This window comes from Saccopteryx bilineata, chromosome 11 (genome assembly GCF_036850765.1).
Source record: "Saccopteryx bilineata isolate mSacBil1 chromosome 11, mSacBil1_pri_phased_curated, whole genome shotgun sequence".
In the NCBI taxonomy this organism is placed as follows: Eukaryota; Metazoa; Chordata; class Mammalia; order Chiroptera; family Emballonuridae; genus Saccopteryx; species Saccopteryx bilineata.
In genome coordinates, this window is record NC_089500.1 from 31,838,100 (window position 1) to 31,865,553 (window position 27,454).

The 27,454-nt window shown below is 43.6% G+C and overlaps 1 protein-coding gene across 5 annotated transcripts in view; it reads right to left on the bottom strand.

Annotated features, from left to right (window-relative positions):
• FHOD3 (formin homology 2 domain containing 3) overlaps window positions 1–27,454 on the bottom strand; it is a 482,415-nt gene that overhangs the window by 93,794 nt on the left and 361,167 nt on the right. For 3 of the 5 annotated variants that reach the window (XM_066246734.1, XM_066246733.1, XM_066246732.1), the window contains 3 exons: window positions 25,875–25,988; window positions 8,982–9,116; window positions 4,470–4,520 (listed from right to left, as the gene is read on the bottom strand). In XM_066246734.1, the coding sequence (XP_066102831.1) occupies window positions 4,470–4,520; window positions 8,982–9,116; window positions 25,875–25,988 (300 nt within the window). The remainder of the gene's footprint in view (window positions 1–4,469; window positions 4,521–8,981; window positions 9,117–25,874; window positions 25,989–27,454) is intronic. The other 2 variants (XM_066246735.1, XM_066246736.1) reach the window with 2 other exon arrangements.

The window sequence follows — 27,454 nt, forward strand, 5'->3', positions numbered from 1 at the left end:
ATCGGAAATGTCCCAAGGATGTTTATGTGGTGGGCAAAAACATCAGGGGAGGGGCCATGGGGACTTGCTTAGTGGGTAGACAGTTTCGGTTCTACAGAAGGAAAAGCGTTCTTGGGAATGGCTTCACAACAGTGTGACTGCACCAAATACTACCAATTTGTGCACTTAAAAAAGATGGTTATAATGGTAAAATTTATGTTCTTTACATTTTGCCACATTTAAAAACTTTTCAAAAAGGCAGGGGCAGGGAGGCTCAGATGTCAAAAGCCACTAATTCTTTCTATAAAGGTAGCGGCAGTGCCACCTTCAACGGGCCGGAGTAGTGAGGGTGGACTGCATGCTAGGCCACCTGGCATTACAGCTGTTCAGCTCCATGACCTTTCCTGGCCTCCACACACCTCCCGCCATCCCTAGGGGAAGCTGGGCCTATGTCATGACCTCCCCTTACAAAGTGACTCTAAGTGGCACCACTTAGGGGCCCAGTGGAACTTGATTCAGGAAGCCCACCAGCCTATGCAATGACTGTCACAAGTCCCTGCTGCCTACTGACACGACCTCAATCCCAAGACTCTGACGAAGCCTCGTGTGTGCAAGGCTGTGGGCTTTCTATCTACAGCCCCAAGAAAAGACTTTTCATCTTTGCTGCCTTCATCTAAACGTTCCCATTTATCTTCCCTCTGCCCAGTTCTTTTGCTTCTTTATTCATCTTTTCATTATTGATTGAGCAGTTGTTGAGTGCCTCTCATGTGCTAAGAACCACAGGGGACACTAGAGATTTAATAATAAACAGGAACCCACTCCCCCACACACACCTCATGGAGCTCACAGGCCAGTGGAAAAGACAGTCAAACCAACCTTTGGGACAAGCTCAACACCCACACGGGGGCAGCGGCAGGGCTGGGACTGCAGCCCAGGGACACACTCAGGCCCAGTCTCTTCCCACAGAGCCCCACAGAAACCCTGCTTGTCTTCAACCTGAACCTGCTTACCGATGACTTCTCCTGTCGCCCTCCTACTCGGAAATGTCCCCGTATGTTAACCCCCAAACCTGGCTCCCTCTACGTTCCACTCTGTCCTCTACCTGTTAAGCAGTGCTCAGAATCCTGCCTTCCTGCCACACGGATCACCTCTTGCATCACTTCCCAGATCGCAGCCCAGTCCCCGCCTGGCCCTGCGCTCTGCTCCCGTAAGCCTGCTTGGCGACAGGCATCCCTCCCCGTGACCTGCCGCTCCGACTCCTCCCCATCCTGCCCCTGCCCCACCATGCCCCCAGTCTGAATCTCATTCCTTCCTGGTTCCTTAAAAAATTATTCATGAATGTCACTTAAGTCGATTATTATCAGAGACAGCCTTTCTTCTCATATTTAAAAAGTTAAAAGCAGCACCTCCACAGAAACGTGCTCTGGGTCTATACCGCTGTCAGCACAACAGTCTACATGAAATTATGAAGCGAGATGATAGGAAATAAATCAAAATCAAATCAAATGTGTCTGGATGACCACTGCACATCATAATACATAGCAAAGTGACATTCATTTGTTACCCTAGATCAGGGGTCCCCAAACTTTTTACACAGGGGGCCAGTTCACTGTCCCTCAGATCGTTGGAGGGCCGCCACATACAGTGCTCCTCTCACTGACCATCAATGAAAGAGGTGCCCCTTCCGGAAGTGCGGCAGGGGGCCAGATAAATGGCCTCAGGAGGCTACATGCGGCCCACGGGCTGTAGTTTGGGGACACCTGCCCTAGATATTACAAACCTCAAAAAGCCCTCTGCTGTGATTCTGGCCATTTTTTTCTGAGTCATCGCAGGAAGAGTAAGAAACATGGAGCCCTACACACACATGCCCGGCTCTATCAGGAAGAGTTAACAGATGGAGTCCTGGTCCTTATTTCTGTACTGCTCTCCTCCTTTGATCTCCATCAGTTTCCCCATCTATTTCCAAAGTCCATTATACTTGGGAGTCTGATCATTTCCTGGTTACCACCAACAGCTTTCCAAACGGGGATAAAAGCGTCTCTCTTCCTCACTCCCATCTTCACCAGGTAATCCAAGATGCAAACCAACCAAGGGAAGTGGCTGGTCCAAACCAGAGGAAAAGGCTCTGACGCTTCCCCAAACCTCCATGGAAACAGAGAGGTGGGCCGTAGGGTAAGAGCCCGCATGGGGCCAAAAAGAGCCCGCGCCTGCTCTAGCTAGCAAGACCCAGGCAGGCGAGGGGCACGGGAGCGAGGGCTGAGCGAGGAGACGGGAGGGCGTGGCAAACTCTTCTGCACAAGTTTTCCAGGCTTAAGTGATATTCTGCTTTGGGAAAAAGAACAGTAAATAATATCCAGAAAGAGGTAGCCTTTGGTGGTTTGGAAAATTTTGAGTTCAGTCTGAGCCAGTTCAGACCTTCCATCTCCCCAAGAGCTTTCGAGCCTTGCCTGTGCAGACATTACGTGACGGTCACGTTGTCAGAAGCTCAAAAAAGTGCAAAATCTGGAGGAAAAGCTAAAAAATAAGATAAAAGTTGACTTCTTTTTAAGCTTGAGCACAAAGTCGACAGCATTTTCAGTATATGTCGTGTTTACCGGTGTCAAAAAACCGTATGAATTCGAGAAATCGAAGTTTCTTGGTTCTTTACCAGCCTCTTTCACTCTAAATCTGCTGGCTGCAACTGGTTATTAGGAGGGCAATAATCGAAAATGTTGGAATTAAAGCAATGCCATAGTTTTGTTTATGAGGCTGACATAAGCATCTAATTTTTAAATTGAACACAGGCAGACTCCACTCCTCCATGCCACAGACTGTCCTGATCTATTTAGTTGATGGTGTCTAAAAAAATTAGTACGATTCCATGTTTTATTGGCATCGTTCAGAGACTGTTAGGTTCCCAACTGGCTCTGGTATGGTATCAGCCTTTCCATCTCTCCATGCAGTAACCCCCTCTGGTGGTAGAGGAAATAACTGCAGCACTACGGGGTAAAAAATTGTCTTGTGCTGTTCTACTTCCCGTTTCCTTTGCTTATCTAAATTGATCAGATACTGAATACATTAACTTTGCATCTTTTAACTGGATTCAAAACATGTTGCCATTGAAATTTTAAAAGCTGCCTTACAGTCTAAACATTAACAATCTGAAATAAAGCTGTTACTGCATTTGCTCACTTATTCCATACATCTTTCCTAAGTGTCTAATAATATGTGTCAAGAACTGTGGCAGAAAAAAAAAAAAAAAAGAACTGTGGCAGGCACTGGGACAACCAAGAGAAACCAGGCCACCACCGAGCTGGGTACAGTTCAGTAAGGAGACAGGTCAATGGTCAGGCCCATACAGTGAGCATCTCAGGTGCATGTAGCTCCCCAGCCAGCGCTCAGCATAGTGTGTGTACTCAAATTATTTTTGCAGAAATGCTGAACAAGTGACCTGGAAACATACAGTAGTGTAAAGCCAGAAACCAGGGTCAGGGCCACTATCAGAGCAGCCCAGCCCATGCAGGTTCGCATTGGATTCGGACAGTCGGTAAAGAAACAACGGAGCCAAGAACTGATGGGCCTTCATCTTTAATCCTAGCTTGCACCCGGCGGGCAAGTAAAAACACACACTGGGCTCCAAAACCCACTCACATTCAGTGCTCACAAAGCCACTGAATTATCCGAGTTTCCTAGAATCAAAGGTTTCTAGCTCACCAGCCTTATTCTCCTCAGTTCCCCATCTCCTTCCTTATCCCAGATACAAACTCTACACAAACTGGCATCTCACTCAGCACTCCGCCATCTTGGCTGCTTCTCCTGGCCACATGGCCTCTTTCTGCTCTCCGCTCTGCTCTCTCCTCTAATCATCCCAGGAACCAAGAGAACAAGCTCCTGCTCTGTCCCCATTTTATAGTGTAGAAATCCAAACCCTTAATCCAATATACAAAATAGGGAAGTCTCTAATACAAAGTCACTTCTCTGAGGCATGATTGGATTGTACCGCCCCACATCAAAATGGGTGGGAAAGGCCTAATCCCAAAACCAAGCCCCAGGCTACAAGGATTCTACCTGCTCACAGAGACACACATTAATATCACCTGGGCGACGGCCTCCTCGTGGGCAGCGCCGTCTTTAACAAAGTGAGCATAATTCATTTTATCTGCCCAACAAGTAGGAACACCTAACCCAGGCTCCATAGTGGTGGTGCAGAGTATTGAAAATATATACATACCACATGTCAATATACTAAATTAATGTGCTCATTTGGAGAAGAATTTTGGAAACAGACTCATATTTTACACCATGATGGCACTAAATAATTAACCTGTACTTTCCAGGAAAATTTAGATAACCAGGACCCTCTATTGTGTAAAATGCCAATTATCAAAGGTCTTAGGTCTCTTAGGTAATGCTTGAATGTTTTAATTAGCACAGTCTCCACTGCATGCTTGGTTAGGAGTGCAGTCAGTCACGTGCCATGTGGTTACGTGGGAAAGAAGAGATATACAAACCTTTCTTCTCTCGCTTGTCTTTGCTCCTCTCTTTTGTCTAAATACTCTCGGCTAATGGGAAAATATGGAAGAAATAAAATAGGGAAGAAAAAGAACAGAATTATATGCTCATAAAATCGCCAAGAAATGATTAACAGTATACAAAGAAAGCCCACTTTTGCCTCGGAAATGGAAAGTGATTGTCATTGACTTTATAAAAACCATGGGTAAAGACTGTACTTGAAAAATACTAAACAGAATGGATTTTCCATAAAATCATAGGGAGTCCGAAAACATGGGATTACTGGATTCACTCAGAAACATGACCAATTACTTTATGGAAAGAAAAATGAAAGCATATGGGGGGAAGGGAGAAGAAAAAAATTATCAAAGGATGAAACAATGCATGAATAAAATATGGCAATCACAAGCAAGCAAGGGCTTTCAGGGGTGATTAACGTTCAATCGAGCTCTGGTAGCTCCACAGCGTTCATCTCTGGAATGAAGTCTGAGCGACTCGGGTGTCACGGCCACTTTGTGCTGCACTCCCGAGTCTGAACGTTCCTCCCACAGCCCAGGATCCTTCCTCTGCACCCCCACATTCTATCTCTCTGCAGGGATCACTGGAAGCTCCTGCTTTGTGCATTCTCTTTTGTCTGTACCCACGAGATGCTCAATTTTGTCCAATTTTAAGGTTTGTTTTTCTGTTCTTGCTGGTGAGGTTTCAATGTGAACCTAAGTGTAAGACCACGTGATCAGTCACCTCTCAATAGACCATTTATTTTCCTGAAGAATTCTGACATTAAGGTTTTCTACATTGGACCTATCATAGTTTAAACGTTCTACCCCTCGATGCACTGGTAACTGAACATAAAGTCAGAGCAACTAAAACAGGTTAGGACAGGGAGAAAAAGCAACAAAGACTCAAATTTTGTTATCATTTATAAATGCCCATCCTCATCACTTTCTGTACTAGAAATAATTTGTTTCATAACCTCATCACTTTCCATACTAGAAACAAATATTTCCATAAGAACATATTCCACAAAAATAACAGCAGATAAGGAACAACTTTTAGATGACATGCAAGGAGCAAAGCCCAGGAGCAGGAATAACGCAAATCAACATGATGGGTAGTGAAAGGTCAGCCATTTGGATAATTCCAGGGACTACTTTATATTCCATTTCCTACTTCATTTTTTATTTCATTCATATCCTCAGACTTTTAGGAAGAAACTATAGTCATTGTAATTAATAGTTGTACATGGTCTGTCCTGATGGTCAGTGTTCCTTCCTGGACAAGGTTTATTTTAATATTTTCTTTCTTTCTTTCTATCTATCTATCTATCTATCTATCTATCTATCTATCTATCATCTATCATCTATCTATCTACCTACCTACCTACCTACCTATCTACCTACCCACACACACACCCACCCACCTACCTATCTATCTCTGTTGATAGAGTGAGGCTTAGACCCAGGCAACTATCTTCCTAGGCCATGCTCATAACTGAGAAACTCTGGTTATGATACATATTTCTTGTTATATGTCATATGGATCACATATATATTATATATAACCTAATGACTAATATATATTGCAATACACTATGCACTCTTACTCTATTCTTCTGTGATTCCAATGACATGAATGCTAGACATTTAGGTATTGTCCTAAGGGTCCTTGAGCAACTGCTCATTTTTTTCCACTGTTCTGTTCTGGTTTTCAGATTGGATAATTTCTCCTGTTCTGTCATCATGTCCAGGCTCCTTTCCCTGCCTCCATTGAGCTATCAAGCCCACCCAATGAATTTTTTTATTTTGGTTGTTGTAATTTTAAGTTTCACATGTATTTCCATTTGATTCTTCTGTATGTCTTCTATTTCTTTGTAGAGACCTCGATTTTCGTTTCTTTCTAAACTATTTGCCCTACTTCTTAGAGCCTATTTATAATAAATGCTTTAAAGTCTTTGTCTGATAAAGACAACTTCCTTTTGTGGTTATTAGCACATTTTGATTCTCTTTTCCTTCTGAGTTAAGAGTCTCCTGGCTCTTTGTATGACAAGTTATTTTGGATTGCATTCTGTTTATTTTTAAGTATTTTGCACAGAGACTCTGGGTCTTATTTAAATTCTGTGAAGAAACTTGACTGTTTTCTTTTGTTTCTCTTTAGTAGGCACACAACTAGGTTAGATTCAGCCTGCAAGTTCTGGCTGTCTTCTTATACTGGTTCCAACATTAGCTCAGTTTTCAAATATGTTTAGTGCTATTGAAGCCGAGCCCTGTGTGTGCAGTCTGGGCCCCGAGTGGTGGTCCATCTGCACTTTGTTCTCCAAGCCTGTGCTGTGCTGCTTCAGGTCGGAACCGCCACACTTGCACAAATTGGTACTCTGATTTCTCCACTCTTTCCTATCATTTCCTGGCTTCCTTGTGTTTCCACTTCTGATCCTCTAGCCACAAAGCTTGGCTTGGTTTTCCCTGCTCTGCTGTACTGACTGTAACTCCGCCCGCACCCAGGGCAACCCAGCAGGAGGACACAGAGAGAAGGTGCTGATGTGTCTGGTCCCCTTGGGCTCACTGCTCTTCCGGTCACAGGAAGAGCTCCCTACATCAGTTTTAGGGACCTGCCTGGACATCGCTGCTGTCATTGTGCTTCTATAATAATATTGCTTAGAGGCTGGGGTAGGAGAGAAGGAAAAAATATGAAAACTCAGGAAATTCTCTCCACTCTCTGACCCTTAGAAATTCCTGGTACAGCTCTTCAGCCCAGAAAGAGAGGCTTTCTCACATAGATCTTTCAGCACGCACGTGGTACGTGCATCTGGGTCTGGGGGTGTCTGAGCACAAGCCAGGTGATCGTGGAGGAAAGAGTGGTAACCCTTCACTGGTTCAGTGGCATGTTGTATGCTAGCCTCCTTCCCCAACTGGCCCTGCCCCCTCGAGCACTTCAGTTTTCAGAGCTCTGCGCGCTGCCCATGACGGACGGGGCACACAGCGGTGCCAGAGAGGCAGCGGGGCGGGTGCTGACTCCATCTTACACAGAGCTGTTGCCCTGTTCTCAGAGCTTTTCAATCAAAATCTTTAGGTATGCAAGCTAATCTCTGAATTTTCCAGGTGTTTCAGCCAGATTCTCCACTGCTATTTGGTGGTAAAATATGCAAATCTCCCCAGAAAGCTCTGACACAGGAAGCATTTAACCTGTTCCAGTGGTTTTTACAAATTGGTCTTTCCAAAAGTGACAAATCCCCGAGCTACGTCATGAGAAACGGTGCATACAGGTCTGGCGTTGCCATATATCATTTAGTGGAAATCTGACAGCGCAGGGCATGCCACCCAATCGCGGTGGGGCTGGTGTTGTTCTACTTCACGCACCCACTCATCCAGGCTTACAAAAGCCAGGGTGGGCATTTCAGCGCAGACTTGAGATATTTGTTTTCACACAGCAGTGAGTTACAGTTATGGCAACTTCACAACTTCGCTCCTATTTTGATCATTTTTCCACAGTTACACATACTCTTCCTGGCTGCTGAAAAAAACATTGAACCTGTAAATCCTCCTTGACAATGCTTTACATTCTTTGTAGGTTTAACTGGGAGGGGTTGATGGGAATATTGTTTGCCAAAGAAAATGAACGGAGGAAACAGGAAGTGGAGGTGGGGAGAGAAAGAAGAAAGATGTAGCAGCCACAGGAGAGGTGACTGAGAAGACAAAGAAGGGAGAGATAAGGACAAAGCAAGTAGGAAGGCGGGAAAAGAAAGAGGGACAAAAGGATGAGCAGAGGAATGAGAGGTGTAAGGGGAGACTCAGTGGGGTTTTTGTCCCATGGAGCCCTACACAACACGGAGCCCAGGGAGGGGCCCGGACGGAGGTGAGGACAGGGAGAACAGGTGAACTGGCCGAAAAGAAACACAGTGATGCTGGACTCAGCGGGCAGACAGGTAAGACATGGAACCTGGTGTGGGCCACACGCAGGAACATATTTTTGGAGCTGAACAGAGACCAGGAGATCAGGGGACAATGAGCTGGGAGTAATCAGCACAATGACTCCCCACCCTCCACCCCTCCCAGGAGGAGAGATTACTGTTTTAAAAAAAAAAAATTTGGAAGATTGCTACAGGGAACAAGCAGCAAACCGGAAAGTGAGAAAAGCATTTTCTTTCAGGCATCCAATAGAATATGAATAAAACATGAGTAGCTTTAGGGGAAATGGCAAATGAAGTTAAGACAATTAGGTTCTCTGTCTTTAGGAAGGCCTGGATAAGACTGTTTTAGATCATGGAAGACCCAAGAATACAGAAATGCTTAATTGTATTTGGCTTGCTGGCTGTGCTTCCTGCCATGTGGGTAGAGAAAAAATGGCTGGAACAAACCAGATGTATCCTAATGCAGGTATGTTCTTGCTCTTCTTTGAAAATCCAAAGAAAATGCAAACCTCCTAACCTGATGACACTATTATTCATCATACAGAGCTGTGGAGGCACGTGCTTTCATTTCAATTCACTATTTTAAAAAGCTGAAAGTCCTTCTTACCTGAATTTGTTCCTTTCTTCCCGTTCTATTCTCTGCAGCCTCTCTTCTCTCTCCTGCCGCCGCCTCTCCCGCTCTGCCGCCAGTGACTCCTGGTGCTGCCTAAAGGATGATGTGAGAAGACCACTCAGAGAAGACCTAGAGATACAATGAGTTCATGTTTTAGTGGGCTGGCCTAGGGTTCCAGGCACTGACGTAGGAATCAATCAGACCTTGGTGAGGACGGAGGGTCTGCCGGTACCTAGGTAAGCACTTGGGGGAAATGACCGGGTGTCTCGGCTATTCTGTTTCAGCATCGTCATCACTAAATGGAGACGAGTACCCTGCCTCATGCACTGGGAGGACAAAACCGGTGTCACGTATAAAAAATACTAAGCATTCTGCACAGGGAAGAAAATCGTCAACACCAAGACAATGGGAGAAAATATTTGAAAGTTATATATGATATGGAGCCGATATCCAAAATATATAAAGAACTTATATAACACAGCAGTGAAAAAACAAACAATTCAGCTAAATGGGCAGAAGATCTGAGTGGATATTTCTCCAAAGAGGACATACAGAGGGTCAACAGTTACATGGAAAGGTGCTCTGCATCCCTAATCATCAGGGAAATGCACATTAAAACAATAATGAGATATCACCTCATACCTGTCAGAGTGGCTGTCATCAATAAATCAATAACAAATGTTGACGAGGACATGGCAAAAAGGGAACCCTTGTGCACTGTTGATGAAATTGCAAAGTGTTGAGTTTCCTCCAAAAGTTAAAAATACAACTGCCACATGACCCATAAATACCCATTCTATTTCAGGTATTTATACAAAGAAAACAAAAATACTAACTTGAAAAGATATATACACCCCATATTTAGTGCAGTATCATTGACAACAGTTGAGATATGGAAACAACTAATGTGTCTCCATGATCATGAATGGATAAAGGAACTGTGACACACACACACATACACATACACACACACACACACACAGTGAAATATTATTCAGCCATACAAAAGAATGAAATCTTGGCATTTGCTTCAACATGGATGGACCTCAAAGGTATTATGCTAAATAAAATAATTCAGCCAGAGAGAGACAAATACTGCATGATCTCTCTTATATGTGGAATCTAGAAAATACATACATACATACATACCAAATTCACAGACACAGAGAACATGTATCAGTGGTTGCCAGAGGCAGGGATGGGAGAAATGTTTTTGTTTTAGTTTACATAAATTGGATTATTCTTTATTTAATATTGCATAAAAATAAAAAAAGACAATACTAAGCAACATGCCTGGTATAAAAACAGTCAATTTCTCTTTCTCTTATATATACATGCATTCATGTACGCACACACACATAGTCGTTTTAAAGTCGGTCTATGGCAGGACTTTGATGAGCTGGAATCAATGTTAAATCTAAAACTCTTTAACATTTTACATTTTTACCATATATCAGTTGCTCAATATACTGCCTCAAATAATTGTGTCATCTTAAAACAGGGTATTGGGATTAACAGTTGAGTAGAAAAAGACATAGCAATGGTTTGAAACCTGAGATAGAATTAAGGATATTTCCTTCTATGTCAAGAAGCATCCAAGAACACTCAGCATTTTCAAAGGACGGCCCCTGACTCTTGGTAAAACCAAACACACTTGGTAGTAGACACTGAAGAGGGCATATGGGGAAGATCAGCTGTGGGGAGACCTCAGTGAGAGATCACAGGGGTGGGTAGAACAGGAAATTTGAAGTCAGGAGAATGGAAGGGACAGCCATCAGGGTCCCTGTGCTGGGTTGTTCTACACACTGCCCGTAGATGCCATCTTTCCTGGGTCAACCTGGAGGAAAGCACAAGGCCCATCATCCCTGCTCCCTGTCACCCCACCCTGCACAGATCATGCCTTGAAGAGGTGTCAGCTGCCTTGGCCCATGGGACAGACTTTCTTGGAGGGCTCTTGAGGACAAATTCAAGGGGTGTCAGAGACTGAGTTGTGTGATTCTGGGGTGGGTGCCATTCCCTCCCCTTCACTCCTCCCATGTCTTACTGGTGCTTCCTGCCCAGGGGAAATGTGCTGACACTACCCTCCTGACTCCCAGCGCTCTCCTTGGCTGAGCTTGCACCCTGCAGAGAAGTCGCTGGCTGTGGGTAGTGTGGGGTCTCATTATTAAAATGTCCACACTGCCCAAAGCAATCTATAGATTCAACACAATTCTTATCAAAACACCAATGATGCAGTTCACAAAACTAGAACAAATAGACCAAATATTTATGAAACTATGCTGTACACCTGAAACTAAGACAAAATGATATTGAATGTAAACTGCCATTAAAAAATGAAATTTAAAAAACTGGGATTCATGTATTCTACACATTCTGCCCCAAGTCCCACAGCCACTGTCTCCAGAAAAGGCCAGTCAGGCCTGGTTATTAGCCAGGCGGTAGAAGTACAAGGAGGAACCTCTACTTCTGGTAGCTCTGGGGAGCTCCCACACTCCAGGATCACCAGGGGGCTACTGTATCAGCTCTGGACACTTAGGCATAGACAGACCTGTACATATCTTTTACATAAAAGTTAGACTGTCTTATATAATTTCTGTTTTGTTTAGGCAATATCATTTTTTATATTTTTTCTGTTATGTGTAGTCAAATCTAATCCACAATCAGAGAGGTTGCCTATACTTCTTGCATAGTGTTTGACAGAAATTATTATATATATATAATAGATTTGTTTAACCTAAGTTTTATCATATAGATGCACATATATAATCTGGTTCCCCAAATTAGAGAAAACACAGTCTTCTCAAATACACAGGGACTATCCAAAAATTGGCCATCAATCTTACCACAAAGCTTATGAATGAATGCCAAGAATTGGTTTTATATGGGCTACCTTTCCAAGCACAATACAACTGAGTTGAAAATAAGTAACAAGATGATCATAAAAGTGGAAAATTTAAAATACTTCTAACTCAGATCAAAGAAGAAAAATGCAGAAAATTAGAATACAATCAAGCAGTACTATAATTTAAAAAAACTATATATCAAGATTTGTAGGATGCTTCTAAAATAGCATTAAAAGAAAATTTATTGCCATACGTGTTTATATTTTTAAAAAGTAAAATATATGGGTTCAAATTGTGGTGAACCCAACAATTTGAAAAGCAACAATGAAATAAAATAAGGCAAAGGAAGGAAATAAAGATGGAAACAAAAACTTATGATATAGGACATGAAGGTATATAGAGAAAATCAATAAAACAAAAATTTGGCTTGTAATTTTTTTAAAGCTAATAAACAGGCAAATTCTTTCAGAATTGCTAAAAAAAAAAGATGAGGCAATATTCAAGAATGACAAGTAGCAAAAATAAAGAAAAATTATGATGCAACAAGGGGAAATTTTATGACAGTACATTAAAAAGCTTTATAAAATGTTTGATTTTATAAAAGTATGTAACTTATCAAATCTGACTCAGAAAAAATAGAAATTTTAGATAGCCCTATTAACCATTAAAAAAATAGAATCAATTGATCATAGATATAGCCACATGCATCAAGGAACAAACAAACAAAAGAAAAAACAAAAACGAAAAGCCTCTCTAGGCTCAGATTTTTAAAGGTGGTTGTACCACTTAAGAAAGAGTTCATCTTGGCCCTGGCTGGTTGGCTTAGCAGTAGAGCGTCGGCCTGGCGTGCAGGAGTCCCAGGTTCGATTCCCGGCCAGGGCACACAGGAGAAGCGCCCATCTGCTTCTCCACCCCTCCCTCTCTCCTTCCTCTCTGTCTCTCCCCCTCCCGCAGCGAGGCTCCATTGGAGCAAAGATTGCCGGGGCACTGGGGATGGCTCTGTGGCCTCTGCCTCATGCGCTAGAATGGCTCTGGATGCAACAGAGCGACACCCCAGAGGGGCAGAACATCGCCCCCTGGTGGGCATGCCGGGTGGATCCCGGTCGGGCGCATGCAGGAATCTGTCTGACTGCCTCCCCGTTTCCAGCTTTGGAAAACTGAAAAAAAAGAAAAAAAGAAAAAGAAAGAGTTCATCTTAATCATATGCAAAGCTTGAAAAAACAGATTGAAGGGAAAGCTCTCCAACTGATTTCTTGATTAAATCACTCTTACACAAAACCCAGACATGAACACTAAGAGGACAGAAATTTATATAGTGATTGCAGTTATGAACACCACTGCGAAAATGTGAAATACAGTCATGTTGGGTTTCTCCAATGAATGCAATTATAGTTTAAGATAAGCACACCGGTGAATGTCATTTACCACATCAGTAGATTGTAAGAGAAAAGCCAGGACTAGCTCTGTAGGTGCAGAAAAAGCTTTAAACTCAATAACCATTTGATATAAAAAAAAAAACAACAACACTTTTTTCAAACTTAGGAACAGGAGAGAGCTTTCTAAACCTGACATTGGGTATTTCGTAAAGATATTTTTAGAAACTACAGTAAGCATCACTCTAAATGCTGAAACATTAAGAGCAGTTTTTGTTTGTTTGTTTGTTTTTTGTGACAGACAGAGTCAGACAGAGGGACAGATAGGAACAGACAGACAGGAAGGGAGAGAGTTGAGAAGCATAAATTCTTTGTTGCGGCACCTTGGTTGTTCATTGCTTTCTCATATGTGCCTTGACTGGGGGGCTACAGCAGACTGAGTGACTCCTTGCTCGAGCCAGCTACCTTGGGCTCAAGCTGGTGAGCCTTGTTCAAACCAGATGAGCCTGTGCTCAAGCTGGCTACCTCGGGATCTTGAACCTGGGTCTTACGTGTCCCAGTCCAACACTCTATCCACTGCGCCACCGCCTGGTCAGGCAAGAGCAGTTTGACCATTAGAAATGATTCAAAAATGCCCCCATCATTGCTTATACATACTTGATGTTATTGAGGAGGTCTTAGTACAAAAAGATAGAAAAACCACATGCATTAACATCAGTTCCTTGTTTAAAATGACAATATTAGAGATTGTTTAAAATTAGAATAGTATTAGAATTTGAGAAAGTGAAAAGTGTCCAGTTCTGTCAGGTGGATCCTGGCATTGCTTCCTGGGTGCCTCAGAGAAAGAATAATGCAGATGACCCTCCTGCCCAGTTGGACCAAGCAAGAGAGGGTCTCACGTTGGCTCTGAGGCCAGCATTACTCCAGTAGGCACACCTGCAGGTGGCATTAAGAACATGTGGAGGCTCTTTCTTCAAACATTTCAGTTCCGAAAGAACTACTAACTCAAAGCAATAAGAAATGGTTCTTCTTTTCCTGAAGGGAAGCATGATGCCGGAGCCATTCAAGATCCATTCTCTTGAACACTCTAACACAGATCCCCATAGCAAGGAGAGAAAATTAGAGAGCTCCTAAGAGCTTGCCTGTCCTGGATGCACATAAGCCATTTTGGTCGTACTTGAAACAAAGGGTTATAAATATAATGTTAATAAATTAAATTTCCCTAGGTCTCCTGCTACCTAAATAAGCCCAACATGTGAGAGCATAAACTCCTGTTCTATAAATCCTGTTTCTAGAAATGAGCTCACCCTATAATACCAATGCTGGAATGCATTCAAACCATAAAATCATTATTAAAAAACAAAACAAACAAACAAACAAACAAAAAACCCAAACACCAAAATTCAAGCTAGCATAATAAATTCTTCTTTTTATAAAGGCATCTTTAACAGATTCTTTTTTCTTTCATATTAAGTTTTCCAGTAAAATACCTAATTAGAAGTTGCTGCAATGTTTAATCTTGAGTGGTCTGAGGACCAGCTATGATGTCAGGTAATAAGCAAGAGCTCTGGACTGAGAAAACCTGAGTGTGGCCACTCAACCTCTCTGAGCCTCAGTTTACTTGTTTGTAAAATGAAGATAGTAATACTCTCAACTCATGAAGGACTATAAGATTTAAATGAGTGGTATGTTTGAGTTTGCTTAGAACAGTGTCGGGGCCACAGTAGGCACTCAACAGACATCATTTTGTTGGGAGTCTAAAAATTGTAGATGCGGAAGAAGGCTTGAGCTGCAGTCCCCAAGGCCAGATCTGGACTATGACACTGAAGTTCCCAGCCTGAGAAACTAGAGTGGGTTGGGAGTTTGATCTGAACCTTCCCAACATGGCTACCAGCTGGGTCAGTCATGGAGACCGCATGCCATCCCAGAATGCACCTGCAAAGCTGAAGTCAGCGAAGTTACACCCGAGGCAGCTGAAACCGAGTGACGCCACACAGGAATGCAGGTGGTGAGAGCACAGGGAGAGATTTTGCAAGGATGGGGATGATATACTCTGAGCAAGAATTACGATATTTAATCTTGGCTATACCAGGTTCCAGGATCTGCCCCATAAATCCCATCTGCTTAGAGCCATGCTCTCTAGGACATCTGGAACAGAAACTTTATTTCACTGAAATATGGTTGGTAATAATAGTTAACCTTTGTGGAAACAATATGGGGTGCCAATTATTTTATATTACATCCTCTTTACAGATGAGGAAACTGAGGCACAGAAAACTTACATTTAGAATGTAGCAGAGCTGGGCTCCTAACAAACCTGTTAGGCCAGAGACCCAGTGTTGACCCATGTCCTACGGAAAGTTGAAAAGGAAGGAGGCCACTTCATCTCCTTTAATGAGGACAGCATTACTCTGGACTACCACCATTTTGGAAGACAGTTGGCAATTTTTAAAGAAGTTAAACATGCATCTATTACTTCTCGATATTTATCCAAGAGAACTGAAAACACATTCCCATACAAAGGTGCACACAAATGTTCCCAGGCAGAACCTGGAAGCGACCAACGAGGCTCTGATAAACTGTAGTATGTTTATATATACAGTGAAGTACCACTCCGCAATAAAAAGGAATGAACTATGGAAATGTATGACAAAATGGGTGAATCTCAAAACAATTATGCTCATTGAGAGAAGCCAATCCCTCCACAAGACTACCTACTACAGGGTTGTATTTATACAAAACTCTACACACTGTAAACTAATCCCTAATGAGAGAAGGCAGACCGGTGACTGGGGGCTGCTGGGGGATGGGGCGAGGAGGCCGTGCTCACAGGAGAGCAGGAGAGAGAGCGTGGCTGGGGCGACGGATACGTGCGTTACCTCGATTGTGGAAATGTCCACTGGTGCGCACACATGTCAAGACCGATGCGTACTTTTTTGTATGTCAATTCTATGACAAAAGTGTTGAAAAATATATGCTCCTTTAGTAGGTTTGAGTTAAGTAAAATCTTATTTTTGAAAGGAGCAAATCTTTAACATCTTACTTAAAAAATAAATTATAATCTCTGGTTACACATGAACAGAAGTCACTTACATTTTACAAGTTATCTAATATTTGAAATTATCACTTAATTCACAAGTAGACGATTTCACATGAAGACCTAGAGGTAAAAAATAATAATGAAGGGGCAATTCGATGATGCGGAACAGCGAGGCTATCCTCAGGACCCAGCTACGAAATCGGTGTCACGTGATCAACTGCTTATAGGGGAAGAGGTAACTCGGGGTTACACCCAGCTGAACAAAGAAAGGTCAGAATCTTCCTTTGGACCTTTGGGGCCACACCCCAGCTCTCAGGAGGAGATGAACAGAGCCCTAGGAACAAGCACCTTTTCTCCATCAGCACTGCTACAGTCCTGGAGACGTCTGCCGTCAGAGACGGGGCATGGCTGTATCTCCGGAGCCTGTCCCACACCGCTCCAGTGAAGAGCTGAGCCCCCCCCACCATCACCACCACCATGGGAGGACACAGCCCGGCTCCTGCAGCTGCTGCGGAGACGGGTCCCGTGTGCAGTCTCACGTTACTGTGCTGGCTCATGCAGACAGCGTGAAGCCATTCCTCCGGGCCGGCTGGCATCACACCTTGGCCTGTCCACTGGCCCTTCTGCAGGTTCCGGCCCTGGGCATATAGCAGTTCTAGCTCATTCCCTCTTAGTTTCCACCCTCCTGTCCAAGACCAAGTGATTCCTCCAGCCAGAAGGAGGTCAGTCCTCTCCTGTCACAGCTCCAGGTCCACCCTATTTGGCCCATAATTAAACCATTCTCCTGGCCGCTTCCAAAAGCTTTGATGGCCACCATACCTCCTGTGCTCCATGGTTTCCTGGCCGTACTGACCCGGACTAAGGTCCATGCTTCCCACCTCCTCGCTTCCTCTCCACTCCAGGTCCACTCTCCCTCCCCCCACTTACCCCTTCTCTAAACACCAAATCTCTTCTCAACACAGCCTCTGCCTCTTTCAGATCTCAGGACTGTGTTGTAAAGACAGACATGAACTCACTCTATTTTCCTCTCTCCCTCTTTACCTTCCCTCCCGCACATACCCCCAGCTTCCCATCAGCGAACCAACCGCAAACTGCAATCTGCCCTCCATCAGAGACTCAGTTTCCCAGACTTCTCACCAGAGGTGTCTGCGTGAGGATGGACCACCTGTGCTATGCTCCCCCTCTCCAGCTTTTCTATGAAGGTTCCTTTTCTTCACAATGTTTACTCCAATGGAAACTCTTTGTAGGCTGATGGCGCACTTATCTTCTGTTTCTGCCACTAGATGTAATCCTTGTGAAGTCAGGGATAGGGTCGGAACTGGTCAGTGTCGGAGCCCCATGCCAAGCACAAGGTTGGCACATTGTGAGCACTCGGTATTTGCTGAATGAAGTACATGAGTATGCAATGTTTGTGAGTGTGTGGGGGTGAGTGTGTGTGTGTGTGCAGCCCCAGTGGCCAGGTTTCCAGCTGTCACTGGCTACAGTGGTTTTGCACTGTCACTGTACAAGGAGTACTGAATAAAAAAGAGTAGAAGGGACTATCTAGCTACACAGTAAATTTCTTCCACATTCGGTCTCTTCTACTATAATGGTAAAGCTTCTCACTCACTGCTGGGCTTTGAGGTAACGAGTAGGGAAATTGGATAAGAGAACACATATCAGTGACCCTGGAATACATTTTCTGAAGGAAAAAAATCTCCCCCTCCTCTTCCCTTTTGCTCTGTAACCGTTGTACAATGCCAGAGCAAAACCACTGTCGCCAGCGACAGCTGGGAAGGTGGGCGTCGGGGGCCGAGACAGAAGCAAGGGGTGAAGGCACACGGCTCAGCTGACAGCACCGAACTGTAGCATCTCCAGCTCTGTGGGCGCAGGAATGCCATCCGTCCTTTTTGATCTGTGATATTTACACTTTCTTGTTACAGATCTCACCTAATTCTAAGTGTTACACACGCTGTTCTCACTTCCAACCAGAATGATAATACATACGTCTTAAGGTTGCCATGTACATCTTTTCTGTAAACAAGGGTTAGAAAATTGTCTAGTTAAAAAATATATATCTTATTCTGATTCCACTTTCCCAAGGAAGAAAACAGGATTCAGACAGGTGAAACAAATGTTCCTGCATTTGTTCCTCTGGTTACTTGACAAAGAGGAGCAGGGCAGTGAAAGGAGCTGGGAATCTCACGTGAGAGGCACAGGAATGGCTGTCACCTGAGAAGCAAGAAGGCCTCGAGGCAGAAGATGAGGACCTTGGGGACAGCACAAAGGATTCCCTGCAAAACCAAAACATGTCTTTACAATTCCTGGGAACATGGATTCTCCTACGTATAGTCCTGCTTGCCTTAGTAAAGATTTCCCCAAAATCTTTTTTTTTTTTTAAACAGCCAGTCAGGGAAGATAACCTATGATCTTATGGGACCCAGGTTCATTGCCATGGGTGACGATAGGGTTGTGAGCCCCAATTTAGAAACAAATGGTAGACACATAATGATTCCAAGGGCTGAGAGCTTAAATAGTAGACTAGGAACCCAAGAAGATGTCACAGTCCCTTCTGTCTAAAGAAGTCAGAGGACAATTACAGGGCAGATGTCACCTACTTGGGTCTTAGAGGATGTGAAAGAATTGACTAAATGAAGAAGGGAGGCAGCTAGCCAAGGGACAGAGAAAATAGGAAGGAAGGGGCCTCAGGAGAGCCTGGCATGTTCAAGTGATATTTCTATGGGGGTAAAGTACAGGGAGGATGGGGGTGGGGGCTGGAAGACGCCTGTAGGACCCAAACAGGAGAGATCCTACAGGCGATGGCAATCAGGCTGAGATACACTGAAAGGTAGTTGGAGTCATTCAAGGTTCCCAAACAGGAAGAGTCACCTGCTCAGATTTGTATCTCAGAAAGGATAGAAGACATACACCACTGTAATATATAGTACAGGCATGACGTAGATCTTGAACTAAATCTATGGTAGTAGGAATGATGATGAGTAGTCTGATTCAAAACAGATGTGAGATAAAGAATCTCTAGCATCTATTGAGGGCCCAGAGCAGCCCCCCTCCAACAAACACAAAACAGAGGGCTGACACAGAGCCCAGGTTCCCTAATGCCCGCAGTTGTTACATAAAATGGCCATCCGAGAGCCAGGCCCTATTGTAAACTCACTCTGTCAACTGACCAGTGCTTCTCCTCTGCACTTTGGATGTAACACAGTCAATTAATCAGGACCTCATTGTGCCTTACAGGAACTCATTGTCTGTAACAAGATTGCTATCGGGAAGTAGCAGCAGGCAAGGAGGAAGTCTGCTTGCTGCTGCTCAGTACAGGAGCCCGTGGCTTCTTTCTGTGACTGGCAGGGAATATTCGGCATTGGTACCTTTTACTTTGTGCTGGCAGTTGTGAGTCCAGAACCATTAACTGTGATCACAGAAAAAGGCATGCTTTCTATCCCATTTCACATGCTGTTCAGGATTTTCTCAGTGATTAAAAAAAAAATTGCCTGACCAGGCGGTGGCGCAATGGATAGAGCGTTGGACTGGGAAATGAAGGACCCAGGTTCGAGACCCCAAGATCACCAGCTTGAGCGCGGGCTCATCTGGTTTGAGCAAAAGCTCACCAGCTTGGACCCAAGGTCGCTGGCTCGAGCAAGGAGTTACTTGGTCAACTGAAGGCCCCCGGTCAAGGCACATATGAGAAAGCAATCAATGAACAACTAAGGTGTCACAACAAAAAACTGATGATTGATGCTTCTCATCGCTCTCTGTTCCTGTCTGTCTGTCCCTATCTATCCCTCTCTATGATTCTCTCTCTGTCTCTGGAAAAAAAAATTTACTTTGACCAATTTAAGTTTAAAATAAAAATTTAAAAAAAGCTTAACTAAGACCTTTTGGACAGTGGCATTCTTGATTCCTCTGACACAAAATTTAAAAGACACTGTGTAGATCAAGTGATAGGACATAGTGAACAAGTATTTGGGATCCAGACAAACACATGGGTCATATATGTTAAAGAAGAAATGATTTGAAAATCAGACAAGTAGAACCTCAATGCACAGGGGATACCAGTGAGGGCAAGAAATGATAAAAGCCAAAGTTGCCCAGAATGGGAAGACATTAGCACTCAGACTCATACAGAACTGACCGTCACCTGGAGGAAGAAGACACAGGTAGCGGCAAACTGCACTCAGGGCAATAGTCAACAATCCTGCCACGCAGGCAATGACTAGAAGAGCTAACGTAACTGAAAATAGGTAGAAATGCATGGAAACAGAGACCATCGTTCTGAAGGAAGAGTGAACACACCAGTAGTAGAGACAGGTGTTGAAGGGGTCAAAGGGACTGGGATCCCACAAGGGAGAGTTCGAGCTGGGGGAACAAGCCACCACTCAGCATGACAGGCTCCCACTTTCCTGGTCCTAGCTCCTTGGTCCCAGTGTCCCCAAATATTCCCATGCCCTTTATTCCAGCACTGTCGATACTCACACAAAACTCAACAACAGCCAACTGACAAACTAGCTGGACTGTTTCAGTGTAGCACACAATACATTCCTATTCCAAAGACTACTAACCGAATGGGACAGACAAGTGCTGGGAGAAAGGAGAGCTCCTGACAGCCCAGAGTGGTTGACCAGAGAAGGTGGAGATCTGACCTGCTCCTGAGGAAATGGCTCAAGCACACAGATACATAAACACACCTGTATTCCCATTGGTAGATGACAGGTTGTCAGGGAAGTGATGGATTATTCAGTAAATGATATCCAAAGTGAAAAAATTTAAGTTGGATCTTTGTTTCACACCATATGCCAAAGTAACTTCCAGGTTGATAAAATATTTAAATGTGAAAATTATAACTATGTAAGTATTAGAAGAAACCACAGGTGAAATGCTTTCTTTGGGAATAACACTAAACCCAGAAGATAAAAACATTCATAAATTTAATTTTTAAATTTTACATTTTTCTGCATGATAAAAACACCACAAATGAAGTAAAAAGACCAATGACTGAGGAAAATCTTTGCTTCTCCTATCACGGTTTATGAAGAACCTCTAAACTTCAATTAAGAAAAAGACTACTCGGCCCTGGCCAGTTGGCTCAGTGGTAGAGCGTCGACCTGGCATGCGGGGGACCCGGGTTTGATTCCTGGCCAGGGCACACAGGAGAAGCGCCCATTTGCTTCTCCACCCCCCTTCCTTCCTCTCTGTCTCACTCTTCCCCTCCCGTAGCCGAGGCTCCATTGGAGCGGAGATGGCCCGGGCGCTGGGGATGGCTCCTTGGCCTCTGCCCCAGGCGCTAGAGTGGCTCTGGTCTCGGCAGAGCGACGCCCGGAGGGGCAGAGCATCGCCCCCTGGTGGGCAGAGCATCGCCCCTGGTGGGCGTGCCGGGTGGATCCCGGTCGGGCGCATGCGGGAGTCTGTCTGACTGTCTCTCCCCGTTTCTAGCCTCAGAAAAATACAAAAAAAAGAAAAGAAAAAAAAAAGAAAAAGAAAAAGACTACTCCATGATCATGAATCAAAAATCCACAGAACAGAAAACATTAAAGGCCCCTGGATGCCCAAAAAACTTGCTCAATACATTCACAATAAGAGAAGTGAAAATATAAATATTAATGACACACAACCCTTCAGGTGAGTGTGGGTTGGCATGTTGAATGACCCTTGGGTGGGGCCATGGGTAAACCAGCTCTCTCAGTCATGGCGGTTGAGAATCAACAATCTTTATGGAAAGCAATTTGGCAAAATTCAAAATTTAAAATACAGAAACACATACTTACTAAATTGACATCTAGGAATTTATCCAAGAGATAATCACTGGGTGTACAAAGTAGTGCCCAGAGAAAAAAGTACACTATATGCAGCCATTTAAAAAAAGCAACAGCTAACAGTACTGCTATGGAAAGAAACAAGATACGTATTTTAAGTGAAAGAGCAGGAGGCAGAATAACTTGTAAAATTGTTATTATTTGTGTAAAGATATGACATAAGATATCTCTGGAAGTTTCCACAAGAATTGCTAGGAGCAGTTGCTTCTGGAAGGATAATGGGCAAGGCAGGAACTACTGTTCACCCTTTCATACCTTTCAACTATTATATTTGTACATTAAAGCCTATATTAAAATTAATCAAATTTATTCATCCCTTATTATACATATGACTCCCAAAGGGAAGTGTCATTACTTATGTATGGGCTCACAGTCTTCCAAAAGTAGGGAAAACTCCACTTGGATAACTAGACAGGGCAGATAATTGCCCAACTCTTCAGAGGGCTCTGGACATTAATCCATAGGACAGACAGGTGATTGTCATCGACAGTGAACAGTGGCACTGTTGTAAGTGGAAAAGAGAACAGAATCAGTGCTTAAGGCACATACTGATCCTTCAGGTTTCAGCTCAACATGTCCACAACGAAGTCCTCCTTTGTCCCTAACATCTAAGCCTGAGGCCCCTCCGATATGCTCCCATTAAGCACTCAGCATATTCACCCGCTCAGGGTCCCCTTCCACAGGGCAGGGTGGGCCTCGTTATCGGGCGCTCACAAGCCCCCCACAAAGACGGACTGCTTCAGGCACCGTCAGCCCCAGGCATGGACTTACTGTTCCCTCAAGTCCACTGTGCCCTAACTGTCACACCAAACAAGCCTCCAGCCACCATTTCTGAAAAGGCCCACAAGATGGAGACGTCCCCACAGGGATGGGAACGAACACCATCCGCCTGGCCCAGCTTCCCAGAGCCACAGATTCATGTGGTGTGATTGCTGTTTGCTTGTTTATGTTTTATTTGAACGCTTGAACCTGAATGGCTCAACAAGTCCTGTAATTATGTTCTCCCTTAACAATAAAATATTTAGAACTTTTCCACTCAAAAAGTACATTTTTCAAATCGAAGCACTTTAAAAGCCTGCTTTCACTACAGTCGCATCTTGTAACCCTGAGGGCCTTTGCAAATAACTCCGGCATTCCTATTTTGTTTTGGCACAATTCAAGTTCCAGTGTCATGAGCATTAACGCTACACTCTGTTCCCAAGAGAGAGCCCTATACACGGAGCTGTAATAGGAGATGTGGGGATGGATTCTTCTTAATTCCCTTGTTTTGACTTAATTTTGTACACTGTTTCTTCAGTTTTTCCTTTCTAGGTCAATTTATCATTCCCAGTTTTATTAACATCCAACACACGAATGAATGTGCCTGAGGAAACTATGGAAAACTCTGAAGTTCACACCGATGTTCAGAGTAATGTCCTAAGTGGCCCACCTGCCCGAAGGGATGTTTTAATTGGCCTGATTTTCCTACAACTTCTGAGAAGTGAAATCTGTTTCCAGATCCAGAGCATGAAGTTCTAGAGCTCCCAAGTACTGCACGGGGGCCCCAGCACACTGTTTAATGGTCGGGGGTTCGCCGACAGAAGAGGGGGTTTTACCCACAAAAATGCAACTGTTGCTCACAATAGTTCAACGTCTTTCCTAAGAAGAAAAGTTTTTGGTTTCAATAAAATATGGATATATGAAACATTTCAACAGTAAACATTACACATTCTGCTAAAGTACATAGCTCAGTAAAAACAATCATATATCTTAATAGGGCAGAATATAATATTTGCCAAGGTGAATATAGATTCTGGGTTCAGTTGTCAAAAATGAAAAAGTAAAGTGTACTAAGGCACATATTACCATAAATGCACCCGGCATAATATGCTTGGGCAATGGGGTGCAAATAAGATTTGGAGTTGGGGACCCCTCTTGTTTTTCTATTTTTTTTTTTTTACAGTCACAAAACATAGCTAGCAGGAAGGGGTGATGTAGTCAGGTCTGGTGGCTTTCTGGTCTCGATAATGAAACTGCACACCTAATGTTTCCCATGATTCATCACATGGGTTTGCAAGGGCACAGACAGTGATGGTTGAAAAAAAACCCATGCACACGGAAAGTAGCAATAGACTCTTTGAAGCGATGTTACTCACTAGTGGATACAGGGATGGCAAAGGTGATCAATGTCCTGTGGCAGAAATGCACTGTAAGAGGGAACAGGCGGCTTAGTAGAGGCTCCTGCCACTGCCAGTCCCCATTGAGCAGTCTCAGAGCACGGCTCCCCTTAGGCGAGGCACCTGAGCCTTCTTCAGGCGGGACCGCTGGGTCCGCATCTTTCTTGGTGTCATTCAGACTCCTGAGGCTCCTGCCACTGCCATTCTCCATTGAGCAGTCTCAGAGCACGGCCCCCCGCAGGCGAGGCACCCGAGCCTTCTTCAGACGGGACCGCTGGGTCGTCCGCATCTCTCTTGGTGTCATTCAGACTCCTCAGGCCTTGCATGCCCCAAGCTGAACATCTCCACCCTCCATGTGCTTTTCTTCTGGTACCTTCTATCTCAGCTCTTTGCTTCTGACGTCCACATGCAGGCCTGAGCCTTCACTCGCTCCGCTTCCCCTGCTGCCGCCCCCCTGGCCGCAGTCAAGTCTGCCCAAACCCGCTTCTCCCCTCGAGTCCTCGGGTCACTGGCCTTCTGGGACATGGTCACCTTTCTTGGAGTCGGAGGCAGTTTCTGGTGTCCCCTGTCCCTGCAGCTTCACCCTCTAGGTTCCATTCATTGATATGTTAGACAGGACATCACCAGCTGTTTTCAAACCTGAACAGCCTGTGGTCTCCGGGTGAAGACTAACTTCCTTCCTCAGGCTTCTGGATCCAGCCCCACTCTTCCTCAGTACCTCCCTCCCCCAGGAGACACTCAGCCAGGTCAAGAAGAGAAGGAGACACAGGTCAAATTTGTTTTAAATTCAGGATTTGAGGCAAATGACCCCTGGGAATTGCTCATGTCTAGATTTCTGATCAGTTACGAGTCGCTGGACATTATACTGCATCATCACACATTGTCACTTCCCACGGGAGCCGCACTGTGGGGTCCACACAGAGTTTCAATGTGTCTTTGCATCTGTTCATCAACACCACCCTCTAAGGTACGGGTTGGCATACTTGGCGTTTTACCCTCTGGGGTAAAATAACTTGCCAGTGAGTTGGAACCCTAACCAGTGTTCTCTAACTCAGCACTCTTGCCATATAAGGGTAACTGTTTTTAATTGTTCTAAAATTACAGGTCTTACCTTTCCCTTGTAAACACATCCTTGTGCAATCACTCACTTCTAAAAGTAATAGTAAGTGAATTTCTGGTGGTCTAATACTCTTGCCAAGTTAAATTCCTTCCAGAGGCCCATACAATTCTTTTCTCTTCTGGTAGGTCCTGGGTTAATTATACTGTACCTTAATGGGCCCACTACCTACTGATTTACACAGACTTAATCATTCAGAGGTGAAAACTGATGTGTTTAAGACAGATTGCAGAGCCTACACCAGATCTACAAGTTTCTGGGGGTCGAATCAAAATATTCACATTTAAATGTGTTGGTGAATATTTTTATCCTTTCTATTGAAAGTAGGTAGCGAGATGAGACAATAATAACAATGTATCTTTCAAAAACATTTTCTTACTAAATAGGGTGAAAGAAAAAAAAAACAATCTTGTCTTTAGACTACATTCTGTAAAGCAAAATACTTCAGATTATACTTTTATTTATACTTTTTCCATTAGGGACTCTTAATCAAAGGGATCCCTTTTACCTGAGGACAGTGAAGCTGTCAGAACGCTCCTTATAAAACCCACCTTTCCAGCCTGGCCTCCTGTGGGGATGAAAGGGAGGATGTGGAGGTGGTAGGCACCAGGGATCCAGATGACGGTCTTGAAGATTGGTACGAGTGGTTGCCAAAGCTGTTGTATCTAAAGTGTGCAGAGGATTAAGTAGGGGGACAGAGGAGACAAAGAAATGAGTACAAGTCACTAAATAAGAAACAGCAAACCATCTTAATTTTTTTGCAAGAAAAACAGGTCTGGAAATGCTGGCATCATTAGTGATTGCACTAACTTAGAGAAATTCACTAACTACCCTGTTTTGATTATTTTTCAGTAGAGAAGTTTCCCAAAGTCTAAAACCATTGGGCAGCAGGTTTTTTGACAAAGGGTTTAAATAAGACATTCATATTTCCTGTCTTTTAAAATAATGAACATAAATTATAACCCAAATTATTTTCATTTGAATCCTAAAGATTTTTCTTGCCTCTCCTGGTGATACAATTAGCATTAAATCCATCCAAGATTTGTAGAAAAGTGCCAGATGTTTGGCTAAAGAAACATCTTACAAATTCTGCTTTAGGTATTTCTGAATCAATTTTATTCATTAACTATAGTCTCGCCGTGCAGCTGGCGACCACGAGTGAAATGCCACCAGGCTCTCTGGGTTCACCTGTGGTTGAGAGGTGCACGTGCCATGTTTTCATTCAATACTTCCCTGGAGCCAAAGTTACAGACACTGGGTTCAAATGAGCTTTTATAAACATTTCCCAGTCATCTCTGGCAAGTTTCAAGGTTTGTAAAATTCCAGTTTTCTTTGTTTTTCAGAATAGATGTCCTTTAGCAATTTATATGTAGCCATCATCACTCAGTGATTTCTCAGAAAACAAATCATCATGTGAAGCCCTGGCCTGGGGGGGTGGACACTCATGATTAATTACAAATAACAAGCTTCAGAGAACTCTGCCTCTCAATCTACTCAACCACAGGGAAGGGCTGACTCCTTCCCCTCAGCTGGTTAGGGACATTATGTTTGGGTAAATGGGACCTCAAGGGTCACGATGATATAAGTGCACAAAGACATTCCTGTGTACGGTGAATACAGTCCAAACTCCTGTCAACAGAAGTGAGTACTAATCATTCTGAGAAGCAATCTGACCTCAAAATGTAGATATCCTTTGACAGAGTCAGTCTACTTTTGGGAAGTTATCATAACCTTATGGTTATTTATATACAGAAAATGTCATGCGGAAAGCCATTCACCGTAGCATTATTGAGATCACAGTGAAAAACTGGAAACTACCCAACCAGCTAATAATGTCAGAATGGGTGAGAAAATATGATATAGTATTCACAATGGAATATTATGCAACCATAAGAAATTATTGCCAATTTTTAAGTGATAATATGGAAAAGGTCATATATATGGTATATGCTGAATTAAAATATTAGGATATAATCTACACCAAGTTTGATTATAATTGTATGCAAATATTCTTAAAAGTCAAACATTATGTGTAGAAAAAAAGCATTAAAAAATCTATTTCAAAAAGTGAAATAGAGATAAAATGTCAGTTTTCCTTAACAAGTTCCACTATCATAATGAGAAAGAAAAT